The sequence below is a fragment of the Hydra vulgaris genome, chromosome 10 (genome assembly GCF_038396675.1).
Source record: "Hydra vulgaris chromosome 10, alternate assembly HydraT2T_AEP".
Lineage (NCBI taxonomy): Eukaryota > Metazoa > Cnidaria > Hydrozoa > Anthoathecata > Hydridae > Hydra > Hydra vulgaris.
This window is the reverse complement of record NC_088929.1, coordinates 50637501-50655000: the sequence shown is the minus strand read 5'-3', so window position 1 is coordinate 50655000 and position 17500 is coordinate 50637501. Positions and strand designations below refer to the sequence as shown.

At 26.5% G+C, this 17500-nt stretch overlaps 2 protein-coding genes and 1 long non-coding RNA gene across 4 annotated transcripts; 1 reads left to right on the top strand and 2 right to left on the bottom strand.

The window, feature by feature from the left end:
• The first annotated feature begins 823 nt into the window (after positions 1-823).
• LOC136086640 (uncharacterized) lies at positions 824-2140 on the top strand. Of its 2 annotated transcripts, XR_010641487.1 has the most exons (4): positions 824-1007; positions 1131-1279; positions 1400-1572; positions 1648-2137. It is a non-coding gene; the product is annotated as an uncharacterized LOC136086640 (long non-coding RNA). The 2 variants fall into 2 exon arrangements; XR_010641486.1 differs by having other exon boundaries at positions 829-1279; positions 1648-2140.
• A 1721-nt stretch (positions 2141-3861) lies between these two features.
• LOC136086027 (uncharacterized) lies at positions 3862-5871 on the bottom strand. The gene is made up of 4 exons (XM_065808257.1): positions 5710-5871; positions 5557-5605; positions 4491-4970; positions 3862-4033 (listed from the first exon to the last, which is right to left on the bottom strand). Exons 1-4 carry the CDS (start codon positions 5710-5712, stop codon positions 3972-3974), a joined length of 594 nt encoding a protein of 197 aa, XP_065664329.1. The 5' UTR covers positions 5713-5871; the 3' UTR covers positions 3862-3971.
• A 4646-nt stretch (positions 5872-10517) lies between these two features.
• On the bottom strand, positions 10518-11678 carry LOC136086435 (uncharacterized). Its single transcript, XM_065808732.1, has one exon. The coding sequence runs from the start codon at positions 11676-11678 to the stop codon at positions 10518-10520; it is 1161 nt and encodes a 386-aa protein (XP_065664804.1).
• Between the last annotated feature and the right edge of the window lie 5822 nt (positions 11679-17500).

Below are 17500 nucleotides of genomic sequence, written 5' to 3'. Positions count from 1 at the left end.
TGCGAGGATGCACCAATATACTACCTATGCTTCAATAAACTTTCTCTACCAATATTGACAGCAAAATATAGTAATACTATGTTGCAAAATACTGTCCGCAAGTAACTTTACTTATCTGTAAATCAATGGCTTATATTTGAAAATTATTATATAAATATTTAAATAAATTTTAATTGTTTAAGAAGATACAAAAATAAGTCAGCAGCAAAAAAATATGGCACGAGCCGAAGCCAGCTAGAAAATTTCTTGCATAGTCTATATTATTGCAGAAATGATATTTTTTTTGCTGATTAAGGTAAGGGTGAACTTTTTTTGTTTTGTTTGTGTGTGTGTGTATATATATATATATATATATATATATATATATATATATATATATATATATATATATATATATATATATATATATATATATTATATATATATATATATATATATATATATATATATATTTATATATATATATAAATATATATATATTTATATATATATATATATATGTATATATATATGTATATATATATATATATATATATATATATATATATATATATATATATATATATATATATATATATGTATATATATATGTATATATATATATATAAACATTTTTAAACCAGAATATGTGGGTTTCAATAAGCAACAAGACATAAATTGAAAAGATTCTACTATAAGTCTTCTACTTACTTATAGTTTACTAAAATAATCTTCCTAATTCTACTAAAAGTCAACTACTTAGTTTTTCACTTTTTCAACGAAAAAGAAAATGAGAAAAAATATTAATGGTGGTACAACTGTTAATGAAAATATTTTATAATGAAACTCTAGTTATTTATCTTTAACTTTAAAAAATTTAAAATGACACTAATAAATCTGGTATATTTTGTTTTGGGAAATTTTATCTTTTTGGAGTTTTGTCGTTATCACATAATCTAGATGAAGACAATATATTTATTGAAGACTTCAGAAACTTAATGAAGATAATAATATTAATGTTTATTAAGGTAGGTGACTATTAATGAACAGGGGCATGTGTGCATTTGGTTTTTTTAAATATTATGTATAACTTATATTTATATTTATTGCCTATATTTGAGTGTATATTAGTCTAATTTATCTTAAAACAGGATATTTGCACTTTAACAATCAACCTTTCGAATCAACCTTTAAAGATTTCTATATTTATAAGCAAAAATCAATTAAGAGAGGATTTACATCCTGGTACAAATGCTAATGAAAATACTTGTGAATACTCGGGCTTCTGGGTCTTTCCAAAGTAATAACTTATTTGCATTTAATTTAAAAGTTTATAATATTTAAAAAGTACAATAGTATATTTGATGAATTATGTTTCTTAATGGGTTTCATAAATTCTTAAAGGGCGTCTCTTATTTAGGTTGAAGTAGGTGGCTCTAAAAAACAATTTGAAAAGAAGAATGAAGGGTCGATTCCGTTTAAATGTACAGACACAAACAAGCGTGATTAATAAGGAAAAAAGCAATTTTACTCTTCCATCGAATCATCACTCTGGTTTTTTCAAACAGCATTTTTTATAGTGCATTTATTTAGGTACAATACAAAACAATAGACTAAGATAATCATTTATTTTGTTATTTATTATAAAACTTGTTTTTTTTTAAATAGATTAAGGCAAATCATCAAAAAACATTACCAATACAGATCGACCAAAAAATCAGACAAACGAAACTTCTCCCATGGATGATGCCATATTTTAGCGTAAAATGATTGTGTCACACCATTACATAAAAAGAAATTTGGGCTACTGCAATAGTTTTTAGATAAAGATTTGAATGAAGTTAAATTTGAACAGGTTACCTCAATTGAGGAGTTAGTAAAGTTCGAATCCGACTTTTTTCTTAAAAAGAACATCGAATGTTCTTTTTAAGAAAAATTAAAAAGAACATTCGATGCTACTGGAATTGTTTGTAAAAATGCGAAAGCGTATTGTTATACGATTTTAGATTTAATAATGACGGAAGAGGCGATCAATCGAAATTAAATATTATGTATGGTAACCATGTGCCAAGCGTCTTTTATTAGCTTATTTTTAATGATTTGGTTTATTATTTCTTTGTTTATTTTTTCTTCGTAGTATTATTGTAAAATAATTTACCTTAAAAAACAAAAATAAAACAACAAAATTGTCGTAAATGTAATGTAGTATATATAAAAAAAGGTTTACATGTTTAAAGCTATAAACGTGTCTAACAAAACCTACGTATTTTTAGTTTATCATTAAACCGTGCTGAACAGCTGTTAGTTCAGGCATAAGTTTGGAAAACTTATGCCTGAACTAACTTAAGGCATTGAATAAAGTTTCCGTTTGGAAACTTTATTTAATGCCATAAGTCCGTTTTAAACTATAGAAAACACGAATTTAAAACCTCATAAAACACGAGTTTAAAACCTCAAAAACACGTATTTAAAACATAAAAAAACTCGTGTTTAAAACCTTAGAAAACACGTGTAAAACTCCAGTTAAACTTCCCGTGAAATCGACGTGTTTTTGGTTTACGCCTGGATCGTAACAAACACGTGTTTATACGGGTTTTCATTCCGAGATTAAAACCAGATGTGCCGTCTGGGTTATCATTAATTATATTAGGGCTGGGTTTTCGTTTTAAAATTTGTATTAAAAGTTTTAGTTGGATGCACAATATTTGATGCGAAAGAAAATACATAGTTTTATTAATTCGATATTTGTTAAGTTATTCACTTATGTATATTTTAAACGTTATGTTTTTGTTGTTTGAAGTCAATTTTTTTAGCAAGCAAAAGTGCTTTATTTTTTTTGCGGTAACTTAATTGAGTATGGAATTTGTTATAATTATGCTCTACTGATCTTAATCGGGTCAATTACAAGAGTAATTTGTTTTACATTTCCTTATGGTTTTTTGAAACTTTAACCTTTTGTTGCGCTTTTTCACCTCTTTCAATTTTAGTTTTAAGAAACTTTGTATAGAGTTATTATTTTCTTTTAGACGACTTTCTTTGATTTCGAGTCATCCATGGATTTTTAAATTCATTGTTGTTTGTTTTTTTTTTAATTTATTTTCAGGAAGATATTATCAAAAAAATTAAAAAAAAAAATTTAAAAAACCAATTATTTCCCAATTTGGATCTAAAGAAGTTTAAACGCTGAAATAATTTTCATCATCAAGATGTCTTTTTCGTTTATCATGATTTTCGTACCAAAGATTTCTACGAGTTACAATGCATTTTATTTTATCATTGTTTAATAAAGTTTCGTGGGTATTACGGAACATAGGAAAATGATCAGTAAAAACTGCAAAGAAACTGCGAGATTCAAACTGTTATTCAGAGAACTATTTGTTAGAATGCAATCAATGGTAGTTGATGAATTTACTGAAATGCGCGTAAGTTTAAAAATGGTGGCTTATTTGTTTAATTTAAATAATGCCTCAAAAAACATTTTACATTTTCAAACCCTTTGTAATATATAGTATCCATTTTTAAATGACTGTCGAACAAACCGTGTTTATTTTCTTTGCTCATTTTCAAATTAATAATCCTAAAGTAGTTTAGAAAGCTGATTTGCCTGCCACATAGTGGTCTATGTAAAGAAAAGAAAAACATTCCTATCGGTTAAATTTAAAATTTCTGTACACAAAGTTTCAATTTGCATTTTTTGATTTGCTGAATTTGGTTTTTGTTTTGAATACAATTTTTTCAATAACAAATACGCAACTCCGCCTCCCTTCGTTTTAAGGTAAATTCTTACTTACAAAATTATGAGAAGTCAGGCTATATAGAGACTTTTTTGAAATATGCAAATTTTTCTTAGTTTTTGAAAATCATATGACAATAACATCAAAATAAAATGAAAAATTATTCTTATTATAAACTATTACATAGAATACATAACCAAAGATAAATTTTGAGTAAAAAAGTACAAATTCAAAGCAGAAAAAGGTCGTTGTTACACGTTAAAACTCGGGCCCAAACTTCTTCTTTTTTATTGCATCGTTTTTCAAACTGTTTTTTGTTTCTAAATAAAAATAGAAAAATGATAGAGAACGATAGTTTTATAATATAAAATTAAGTTAAAACAGATAAATACTATCCTATCATAGTAACACAGTTAACTACTGAAATATAGTTTAAGTATGTTAAAGTTACTCTAGATGATAAAAATAATATCATTTTCTTTGATAAAAGAAAACAAACAGTGCAAGCTTTATAGTGACCTATAGCTTGCACAACAACATAGTAGGGTTTGTTAAAATGCTGTCTTTTATATTTACCGGCATTATTGAATTACCGATATGCCGGGTAATAAGCGGTTAGTTTTTGAATAAAACTGGGTTAACACATTTATAGCAACGCTTTTACATTCTCTGCCTCGTAGGTCACGATAAGTTTGAACATGTAACAAAAACTTTCATGTAAAAGCTTGTAGAGATACTTAGCAAAAAATACTTTAGGCAAAAAAGAATAAAACTTACGAGCATGTAGAGGAAAGACAACGATGTTTCCGATGTAGCCATCCTGAGCTTCATACCATGGATCACCAGCGTATACTTTGACATTTTTAAATTCTTGTGGCTTGAGGTTTTCTACTTCATATACTTTTTCAAAGTTAACATATACCTCAAAAATAGTCTTTCCAGAAGCAACTGATTGACGTATTTGAAAAACTGTCCATTCGCCAAGTGTAAGTGGCTTGGAAAATAAATAATGATTTTGGTTACCATTAATTGCAAAAGCAACGTGCAACATTTTATAATAAATCCAAACGCCAGGGATTCGATCACCATATTTTTCATTATTTTCTCCTGTAGTCAAATGAAGAACGCTTCTAAATCCATCTGAAAAGTTGTTGAGTTTTAAAGTGAAAGAAACAGCAAAACTAGTTTCTAATTTTGACAAAACCCCGATCAAGTTATCTTTCTTCAGTTTCTCCATTTCTCCTTTATAAAGATATTCTAATGTAAAGAATAAAGCACATTTTAAGTAATTGATAAAGACGAAAAAATGCATTGTAAAAAAAATAACATTAAATTTTTAAAGTTTGATTATTATTGATGAATCTTGTCTTGTGCCTCTACAGTATTTGCCAAAAATTCGCCTCAATACCATGTGAAAAATAGAATCTTCTAAAATTCAGCTAAGCAATTAATTAAAAATGAAAGCGTGAAAAATGAAGTCTATAGCACTGATTAAGAATTGAGTTTCTATTTGTAAATGATAGCAAGTCGTGTATTTAAAGGTTTTATAATATACTTTTTGTATTTTCAAAATACTAATTTAATTAGCAGACTCTTTGCTATCTCTGATTTAGGTGCTGGCTTTCTCACAATTGTTACCTAGTTGCTATATTTATTTAATACTATTACTTTTAACTGGTAAAAGTGGTTTTTAGAAACTTCAACACAAAAGCATAAGTGTGATGCATTGTTATTGGTGTGTTTTGAATGATTTACTTAAGAATTATTTATCTGTAAGAACAAAAATAGAAACTCAACGTTGTGAATAATTGCTTTTAAAATGAGCGTGAATAAATATAGTTACCTAGACAATGTGTAACCGCGAATAGTAAAACAAGACCAAGTATCTTTTTCTAAAAAGAAAACGTTATTCAAAAATTAAGCCGTTTCTTTAGTAAAACTAGTTTTGTAAAAATTGTAAAAAATTCATTAATAAAAAGTTTGAAACTTTTACTACCATTTTTTGTTCTGTAATCTGAATCGCAATGTTTCGCTTTCTCTCATCAGGTCTGACTAGAATGATGAAATGGCGCTTCTTTATACGGAGAACAAGGTTACTGTTGTGTGACGGGATGAATATTCCTAACAATGGTTTTTCAAACAATTGTTTTAATTTTATTATATATTTTATTATTTAAAAATATTTTAATCACTTTTTGACGTCAATTCTTAAATGATAAAATCTAATTTTGCATAGAAATTTTGCAACTCAATTTAATTAGCTAATTTTATAATATTTTTTAAGATTTATTATACGCAAGTTGAGAGCTTATTTTGTATTATATTGTAATTAAATCTGCGCAGCATTTGTTAAATTGAGATCCAAATCTTTTCTAATATTGTTTATAAATCCTCAAATGTCATTCTTTTTGATTGTATGATTCCTAAGAGTCCGCATTATTGTTAATTCCAAAACACGCCATTCGAGATTTAAAAATAGAAATGAAAATGCGGACACGATAGATTTATTTTAAAAAAAAAAACTGGCTACTTTTGTTTTCTTTTGAGCTAAATAGTTCAAACATTCACGCATAAAAAAATTTTTAATACTTTTCACAATGGTGGAGAAGAAAGGGATGGAATGATTTTTCATTTAAGAAATTAACAAAAAATTTCAAAAATGGATTTAAACGAAACTGTATTTATATCTTGTATTTTAAAAAACTAATTGGTTTATTTTAACAACTTTAACGCAGTTTCAGACGCATAATTTTGGTTTTTTACGCTAATTTTGACGCATAATTTTGTTTTTTCCTATGAAGGCAAGTTTTTTAGGGATATTTTTTCTTGAGACAGGTGTTTGTTTTGCGTAACTTTAGTTAGAGCAGTAGATAGTTTTGAAATGTCATAAATTGGTGACAGAAAACATAAAATAAGGCATCTTGCCACAATTGCATGACCACTTAAAAAGTGTATAATTTTTTTATATTATTCTTTATTAGCATGATTCATCGAGCACGGTTTGTTTTTCGCTTGATAGAAAAAAAAAATATGGCAGCGATATTATTAACAAAAACGATTTTAAAGTCTATTGTTAAACTAATTTTTTTAACATTAAATCTCAAATCTACTTTTTCCAAGTCCTGGTTTAAATTTAAAGTAGTTTCATGTCAGAAAATATGGGTTTAAAAGTTATAAAAGTTTTAAAGGATTCTTTTTGAATCAATACATTTTTTTAAAATCTGCTTTTAAATGTTATTGTTTTTCAATATAACAAATGATTTTTTGAATATAATAGTTTGATTTAAATAATATTTAAATATAATCAAAATTTGAATATAATCAAAATTTGAATATAATCAAAATTTGAATATAATAAACTTTAATATTATTTTAATAAAATTGTTTCTGAGTGTTTAAAATTAGATCATGTCAAAAAAGAATAATTTTTTATGTAAAGTGTAATTATTGCATCGGCCAAAGGAAATTGGAACATCAGTAAAGATGGGACAAAGCATTCAGAAGTTTTCTTTTCATCTAACTTAAATTGAATGATGGAAACACAAAACAAAACTAAGTTTACGTTTTAATTCAGCCTACTAGTTACCACTAGTATCATCGAAGTGGTCTTTTGACAAAACTTTGTACTTCTTTTAACCTTTTTTCATACAATAACAAAGGAATTTGGCCAAATTGAAAAATAAATGTACAAAAGCTACAAGGCAGAAAAAATGCTTCATTATCCGATTTCAATGTGGTATATGTTTAAGCAATCAATAAAAAAGGGTTTCGTAATGATATGAGGCCTGTTGCTCTGGTGTTGTTTAAAAGTATAACTTATAAACAAGAATTGTAGTTGTCCAGTAGATTGTAGTTGTGTTTTCATATAATAGTTTTTAAATTAGATTATCTCAACTTCTTTTCGAAGTTTTTGGAAACTAAAACTTCTTAGAATTTGCGAACTGAAAACTAACGGAGGTAATTCAACATTATGATAAATTAAACATACCGATAAAGCATTATAGCCTCATAAATAAAAGTTATTCAAAGTTTTAGAATAATAAAATTGTTTGCCATTTGTCTTTTCTTCCGGTACTGACTGTCTATTTTTGTAAGGTGTTGCAAGATGGTTATACTTTGTTTTTTCAATGTTGTTTTAGTACTAGATGGGGAAGTTCAAGTATACAAGAATCATTTATCGTTATTCGGAAATAAATGATGTTCATTTATAGTTGCTGAATATCTGCTAAGTTCACTTCATATATGCGCAAGTTAATCGAATAAACCCAACGGGCACAAACGTCCTTAGGACATCTAAACACCGTCTTGCGGATGTCACATGTTCGCAGGACGTCCTTAAGAAGTACAGAGGATGTTTTACGCCCACTGGGTAGAAATATGTGGTTTAAAGCTGATTTAATATGTGTTTTTGAGAATAGAATAATTACTAAAAACAAAAAACTTTTAAAAAATTCAAGATATATAGGGCTAAACCATTTTTAAACAATTAATCTTTAATAAGTTTTTTGATTATCTTTCATTCAATATTATTTCAATTTTGTAATTTTCCATGGGCAGTCACAAATAATAAAAGTTAAAAAAATTGCATAGTATATAAACACACGGGTGCAAAATGTTATTTGGAGCTGATAAAACTGTACCATGCAAGTCTCGTTAGTGTATTCTTGTCGCATTAAACGTCTATAAAATCAACTAACACCTAGTTTTAATGTTCATGTATAAAACAAAGACGGAACTATCTCCTATAACTTTTCAGTCCTATTTTGACAAAGTAGGTCATACATAACAAAACAAAAACTTCACATAATACCTAAATAATAGTAATAAAAGTTGTCCCTAAATATGATTTAAGACAAGTTACATATTCAATTCAATGTCGTGGACCTTGTTTTTTAATATTGCAATTACAAAAAAAATTATACAACAGTTTGAAAATGAATCAAAACATATATAATTACTTAATAATTTTAACATATCCGACTTTCAATGCTTCTATTAAACTACAAATCAATTAAATAAAGTACATCTCAGATTGTTTCAACTATTTTTTCGTTAATTTAGTTTATGTGTTTCCTAAAATATTGAATACTGTGGCTGAATTCTAATTTGGATTGATAAATTTTTTTATTTTTAATTCTTACTGTTAACAAATTGTTGTTACTATTACTTTTTAAAATATATAAACATATATATTATATATATACACATATAATATATATATACACATATAATATATATATACACATATAATATATATATATACATATATATACACATCTATTACAGTTTATACGCAAATATTACAGGTTGTGTAAATCAAGTACTCTTTTTTTTTAACTTTACCTTCTTTACATGAATATTTCTTTTTACACGTATATTGTTTATAAACCTTTTTATTAGCCTAGCACAAACTTTTCTATATATTTTACTTTTACATTTTTCAATAAATAAGTTGTGTAGTAAATATTTAACGGTTATTGTGAGTACTTGATATTTTATTTATTTATTCATTTTTATTTCATTTTAATTTTTCAGGTTTACTTAATAATTTTTCTTAACATGAATAATATTCTTGAAGTATTTCTAAACTAATTTTTTATGATATTTTACCTTTATAGTTTTCCATAAATAACTTAAAAAGTATACATATATACATACATATATGTATATATATATATATATATATATATATATATATATATATATATATATATATATATATATATATATATATATATATATATATATATATATATATATATATATATATTTATATATATATATATATATATATATATATATATATATATATATAAATATATATATATATATATATATATATATATATATATATATATATATATATATATATATATACATATATATATATATCGGGGAGAGTTGCCTTAATTGGAACACTTTAGGAAAAAATATTTATTAACCAAAGATGGCTTAACTATGAAAACATTTATGAATTAAATAATATAGATATACAACCCTACTATGCTTTTATTAATGATTCGACTCTATTGATCGCACCCTTATTGGATATAAACTTTGATTTTTCAAGGCACCATTTTGTTCCAATAAAGGCAACTGGTCTCCTTGAATGGAACACATATATTCTTTAATTAGAACAGTTCTAATATTTGAATAAATTACAGCTATAAAACTTATGGCTCAAAGGAAAAATTTATTGATTAGCTTTTTAATAAAAGATATTTAAAAGATATAATAACAAATAAAAATTAAAACAAATATTTAATCCTTTTTTCGCAATTCATAAGTCTTTTTTTCTTGCAGCTTCTGCACTTGGGATGGTAGTGGTGATATGTGGTGTGCTGTGGTGGCGATGGTGATTTTATTTGATGTGCTCAATTTCATTTGTTCCATGGTGATTGAGTCAAGTGCTACTTTGCTTTCCTGTGGTTTTTGCAATAGTTTGGCAGTTATTGGATTTAGTGTGAGCTTTTTTTTTGTAGCTTTTTTAATTTGTTTGGAAGCTATTTGATTTAGTGTGTGCTTTTGATTTCTTGGTGTAATTTCTAGAGCACTTCTATATGGGGAGCTTGTAAGATCAGCCGCCTGAGTTGTTTGTGATCTTCTTTTTTGTTTTTTAATTCAAGTGAAACCGCTGGCAAAAGAGACAAAATTGAAACTGAAACATGACATTTTTTTTTTTTTTTACTTGATTTATCTGCAGATAGTTTTGTCATCCCATCTATACTTTCAGATGACTGAAGATTGTTTGAAGGACCAGCATCATTAAATGAAGAGGCTGTAAAATCAGAATCAGTGAATACATTAAGGCCACAACCCACTAGCCTGAAATCCTTTCATAGCAATTCTCAATGATGCTGCCTGACTATATGCGTCACCAAATAATACTGCAACTTGCCAAGTTGTTACTGGTTGTGATATATGTGACCACATCCATTTTCGCATAGCTTCATCATAGTATGTACCAAGTGGTCCAAAGAACGCAACGTCTAATGGTTGCAGTCTGTGTGTAGTATGGGGAGGTAGTGATACCATACGCACTCCAGCATTTCGTGCTAGATATATCGCTGCCAAATTTTTTGAATGTGTAACATGACCATCAAGTATCAACAAAACTTTTGATTGTTTTGAAGGTTTAACAACTTTAATGAAATGATTGAGCCAATCTAAAAAACCTTCACTTGACATCCATCCTTTCTCTTGAGTACTAAATACAGTTCCTGGAGGTGCACCATTTGTTATTTCTGGCTTCATTCTTTTGCGTTTATATATTAACATTGGTGGAACATAAAATCCTGCTGCAGATACACAGACTACAGTTGTTACTGAATTTCCTCGTTCACTACTAGTCATAATTCCAATTCGTTTTTTGCCCCTTGCACTAATAATTTTTATCTGACCATCTTGTACTGTTGATAAACTAGTTTCATCCATATTATAAAGTCTGTCTGGAGTTAACTTTTCTTCCATGTATAACTTTGAAAGTAAATTAAAGAAAGATTGCACTCGCTCTTTATTAAAACCTTGCGCACGTGCAATTGATGTTGATTCAGGCCCACAAAGCGACAGTTGTGGGTGCCTTTGCATAAATGCATAATACCACTTTTTTCCTGCCATTCGTGTTTGTTTGTTAAAATTATGTGTGATGTTGTTAGTTTCCGCAATAGCAAATGCTAGACGACGAAGATCAGCAATCCTTAATCCAAAGTACATCGATTCTAATAATAAACAGTGATCAGCTAGTTCTGTTTCAATTTCATTAGGTAAGGTGGTAAGTCGACCATGAAATTTCACATTTGCAACAGCAACTTTGTTTTTTTCTTTTATATGCCTTGACAAAGTTGCTTTTGGAATACAAAATTTATAAGCGGCTTCATTTAAGCTGATTTCTCCTTGTTTTATTGCTTCAACAGCCTTTTTCAAGTTTTCTACTTTCCATTTTCCATATTTTCGTGGTGTTTGCATCTAAAATAAAAGCAAATTACTATGAAGATACATAAGGAGAGTTTTATAATCTTATTACAGGCTTATTTTTTTCATATATTTATTTGTTATTCATATATGATTAAGTTAATTATATACTCATTATATAATCATTATTTTTCATCATTTTTGTTTAGTTAATCATTAACTATATAAATCAAAATCTATATAAACTATATAAAGTTTGCAACTTTATATATTAACTTCTATATACAGTAAAAAACTTATGCTGGGTATATACTTTATGTTGTCTTACAAGTTTATCCGTTAAATAGAAATGTATAACTTTTGTAAAACTTTTACATTTTATTTTTTACTAAAAGATAAAATGATTTGTTAATTAAAGTATACGATGTTTACAATCAACTTTATATCCTTAGACTATGACTAGACTTTAGACTATGAAAAAAATTTTGTGAAAAATCATTTCATACTTTAAAGCAAGACTAAATGCCAATTCCAAAAAAGCAACAAATGTCTAACAATAATACTATGTCTATAAAAGGAATTCGCTTTAAAAAATATTATACAGTCGGACTAATGAAATTTTCTGATAATTCGGACGTCAAGTAGCGTGTTATGAGATGACATCGTTTTAATTACGGCAACTTTTGAAGTTCCATTCTGGGCAACATAGGACCATGGTGTTGTAGCAAAATATTTACATACAAGTAACAACTTACGATATAAGCTCTTAATATCACATAGACTTGAAACCCTTAAAATTTAAAATTTAAAAAAAATTATCATCAAACTCAATATCGTTAAGCTTCTGTAATCGTTTAAATGCAACGATAAAATTAGATCGCAAAAATTTTTTTCTTTAAAAAAAGTAATTTTATTCACATACGTGCAGTTTTTAAGTTTAAATACTAGAAGTTTCAAAAAATAAAGAAAATTATTTTCTTTACAAGAAAAAATATTCATGAAAATAGAATAAGTTCCAGTTTCTAGCTAAGTGTTCCAATTAAGGAGCTGTTCCAATTTCGGCAACTCTCCCCTATATATATATATATATATATATATATATATATATATATATATATATATATATATATATATATATATATATATATATATATATATATATATATATATATATATATATATATATATATATATATATATATGTATATATATATATATATATATATTTATATATATATATATATTTATATATATATATATTTATATATATATATATTTATATATATATATATATATATAAATATATATATATATATATATATATATATATATATATATATATATATATATATGTATAAATATATATTTACATATATATATATATATATTTATATATATATATTCATATATATATATATATATATATATATATATATATATATATATATATTGCGGTTATTGTAAATACATACGATTAAGGCTCAGCAATTAGGCAAAATAATGTCTTCTTCTTGCCCCGTCATTGTTTTTTTTTTTAATTCTTTTTTATATATGTTTTTAAATGGCGAAACAAACGCAAAAAAAAACAAAAAAATTAGGAAAAAAAAAGGAGGATATATAAATTTTTCGAAAAGATGAATAATACATGAATCTAGCTTGTAACAGTTGCTAACTGCATAGCTATCTAAACAGCATTGTATCTGCTGTCCTCACGTTTCGTTATTGGTATAATGCAAGATTTTAAACAAAAAGAAGACACGTTATTATAAAAAGTTGATGCCTAAGGGATAGTCTGTAGTAAAAAAACGAATTTATTTTTTTATTATGTTTTGATACTTTTCTAGATTTAAACTATAATGAGATTTGAGATAAAATATCTTTTAATGTTGTTATAACTAAATTAAGTATCAGATACAGAAACTGCTAAGTTAGCCAAACTATTTTTTATCAAATACAATTTTACTTATTAAATAATTTCTTCTAATTAATTTAAACACCAGAGAGCAAATAGGATCATCTTTTTAAAAGGTAATCTCACAAAAAAAGCATACCTCTAATATACTTCATAATTAGTTATCTTTAGCAATTAGGATTTAGCATAAATGAAGAAAAGTTTAGAAACCTGTCAATAGACTTTGTTTTCAGAATGGCGCAATAGCATTACCTAATATAAAGACAAAAATATTTTTAAACACTTTTAAGCTTTAGATAAAAATCTGATTATTTTTAATGATTCTTCAAATGACTTATTAGCTTTATTGATTTTTTACAAAGTTGCTATTTATATATTATATATATAAATAGCAACTTTGTGAAAAATCAATAATAAATTATATTATACATAAAACTTTTATTTGCTAATCGAATTTTTATTAGTGCTGCAATTTCGTCATTACAAGATATTCAAAATAAAAGATAAAACATTGAAAGAAAATGATTGGCAAAACCTTCCTCATTTTTTTTTTTGACTCATGATTTAAACTATATATAAAAAGATACTTTAGCTTAGGAGCTTTGCTAACTCAATTGTTGAAAAACAATATTAGCAAGAACTTTTTCTTTACTAATAATTAAAGTGTTGTGTTTAATAACAATCTGAATGTTTTTATATTTTAAAGTTTTCTTAATGCAGAACAAAAACTACCAAAGTAAACGCTGCTTGTTTAAAATCGGTTCAAACTTATCATGCAACGATTGATCACACTATGCCGTTTTATTAATAAAAAAAAGCTGGACTTAATGCTCACCTAAAACGCTTTTGTAATTAAGAGGGTGGTGAAATAGCGGCATTTTGAAAACAACGGTTATTGTGCAAATTTTTAAACTTTAGATAACCTTGTTTGTTAAATCTATTTTGCAAAAGATTACAAGTTGTTTAGTAAACTAGAACTGAACTTTTATGCAAGATAACATTTTTTATTAGATGATTTTATTTTGCTCTGCAATACATAAAGCTGTAAACATTGTCATTTATGTCGATGTTTGCTTAAAGATCTTTCTGATTTAATCGAAAGTACTTTTGTCAAAATAATAGTTAATGATATTTAATTTTGATTTTTCTTTCCGATTTAATCGAAAGTACTTTTGTCAAAATAATAGTTAATGATATTTAATAGCAACAGACAAACTTGAGCAAGTCTCATTTCAGTTTAATTTTTAAAAACTATCATTAGAAAAAAAAACACACACACACAAGGCTTTCTTCTATTTAATTACCATTAGGCGTATTCTTTTATTATTTTTAGTTTTAGTAAACATTTTACGACTAAGGATGGCACTTTTACTTACCTTTTTATTATTTGCCCGAGTAAGTTAGTTTTTATCAAAAAGTTAAATACATTAGGAACTTTAAACGTTTAACGTAAATTTACATTTCCGAATAAGTTATTAATTTTTTGAAATACCTTTTACTTTATAATTTTTGTTTTTTTGCTTTTAAAAGAAAATTATGTAAAAGACGCTTACATCAAAAAGTAAAATACTTTTACAAGTAAAACACATGACACGAAAGAGAATTATATTTTTACATGCAATAGTTAATTACTTTTTAAAATTACGTAACATAATAAAATGTTTCTTAAACAGTAAATTTCATATAAAAACAATTTTTTTTTAAAAACTTTAACCATCTTAATTGTTAAAAAAAATTGCATGTGAAAATGAATTACAAAAATGTAATTGCAACCAAATGAAAATTAAATGTATAAATATAAAACATTTTTAAAGTTGGCATTTTTCATTTTAAAAGTACTAACAAATTTTGTTAAAATTAAACTACATAGAAAAAATGTTCGCTTACATAAGCTTACACTTTATATGATTTGCGTAGTTAAATAAAAGCAATCTATATAAAATAAGTAAACAAATTAACTTTTATTTTACATTAATTTTAAGAGGAACTTATACAACACCAGATAGCATAAACACATTGGGCCTGTGTCGACACGACGTATGGCTACACATGGTCCAATAGTAGTTTTTTCCGTCAGGCAAACGAAGTTTTTCCTTATTAGAGAAATGAAGGCTCGATACCGTCAATTCGATGTAAAAAAACTGACATTGTGCCGAGATCAGTAAAACAACATTAGCCCTTTTTCGTTTAGGGGTCATTCCACGCCAAGTGGTCCAGAGGTCCCCGCACTACCATCTCCAATGTTAATAAAATTTTGACAGTATGTTGTTAAACATGTTTCATGAACATTGCCAAAATTTCAGATCAAAATAATTTTTATTTCGGATTTTGTGGTACTTTTTGTAAGGTATACCCAAACTTCAACTTCAGTTAGTAGCTAAAATTCGTATATTTGGGGTCCTATATGTTTGCAATGAAAAGGTAATATATCTTAAAAGCGTGGTTTCTTAGTAAACCAAAGGTGAAGATCACAAATAATTTATTATAAGTTTCATATTATGCCTACATTTTAGTCTATGGTTCGCCAAATATCGTGAAAAAACGCAACACTATAATCATTTTTTATTTATTTGTAGGGTCATATCTCTAAAACGAAAGGTTTTTGAATATTTCTATTTAGTCTAAAGGTTCTACATACTATCATAATGATATGGATTAATAATTTGCTATTTTAAAAATTCTCTGCTGAGTTATTCTGAAAGCAATATGGCGAAAAAAGTGAAAAACCCTAAAATAACGTGTGTTTGAACCCCTAAAACTTAATGTGGCCAAATTTTTTTTGTTTTTTTATTTGTATTATTGGAAAGACCTTATTTCAAAAATTTTAGAAACAATAAAAGCTGTCTTGGAGAGATCTTTCTTATGAACGAAAAAAACTTGGTCAATAGATAAATTTTTTGAATTTTACAATTTCGTCCTAAACATAAAGATTTATCATACTGCATCAAAATCAAAGCTTATTGTGCCAAATATCAAAATATTTTAATGTTCAAAAAATATTTTTTAACATTTGCTTGAGTTATTTCTAAGGATTTTCGGGTCTGGGTACCCGGACACGGCGAGTCTGTGGCTGAATACCCGGTCTAAGACTCGGCGAGTCTCGTGATTTGAATGCCTGGACTTGTTTCTTATCTACAAAAAAAAAAAATTGTGATAGAAAAAATTCAGTTGTACGAAACTTTAATCAACTTGATTCCAAATTACATATTCTAAATAGCTTCAAATTTGGAAGTAATGCCTGAAACAACAAATGACGGTAAATTGTAATATTGACCTGTTTCAGAACTGATTGGATTTGGAATGAGTGCAATAACATGCTACTCAAGAACCCAACAATTGTCCTTAGTGCTAGGCCAGTAAAATGACTGAGCCATACCATGAGGATGCATAAAATCAATGAAAACATCTTCCTGTTCTTCTGAAATTTTACAAACATATCCAATCCAGCAATGTGCATCGTAAATACATGCAACAAAATTTCCAGGACTAAGATCAGACAGTGAAACTAATTTGGTTGAGTTGTTATTGTAACTCTCATTAACGTTTGCAATAAAAGATGTATTGTCATTTGAAATACGACTGACACAAACCTGATTTTCATTTACAGGTACAAATTTGTGATTATCGTGAGTACCTGCAACTGTGTTTCCAGTACTAAATCGTTTCTCTTGATTGTCTTTAATATTGTCTACTTCATCACTATCAACATAAATAAATGAAATACCCGTGATACTTTCCTTGCAAAAATCATATAAATTTAAGGGCGTTAAAATTTGATTATCAATTGGCCGTTGAAGACTGGCACGTGCTGCTAAACGCTTCACAGTTCCTCCAATTCCATCACAGAGAGATTTTCCATGACTAGTAGCAAAGAAATTCCATTCTGCTTTAATACCATAGTCAGTATAATGGAGACATAAATTCATAAAATTTTTGAAGTTTTTGTACTGTGCAGCTGAACCGT

What these genes read in the sequence shown, in the direction of transcription:
- LOC136086027 (XM_065808257.1), bottom strand. An exon ending in CGCGGTTACACATTGTCTAG is followed by an intron (nt 4,971 to 5,556) that starts GTAACTATATTT and finishes TCTTTACATTAG; the next exon opens with AATATCTTTATAAAGGAGAA. An exon ending in TGTCTTTCCTCTACATGCTC is followed by an intron (nt 4,034 to 4,490) that starts GTAAGTTTTATT and finishes ATTTTTATTTAG; the next exon opens with AAACAAAAAACAGTTTGAAA.
- LOC136086435 (XM_065808732.1), bottom strand. Translation starts at nt 11,678, where the DNA reads ATGCAAACACCACGAAAATATGGAAAATGGAAAGTAGAAAACTTGAAA.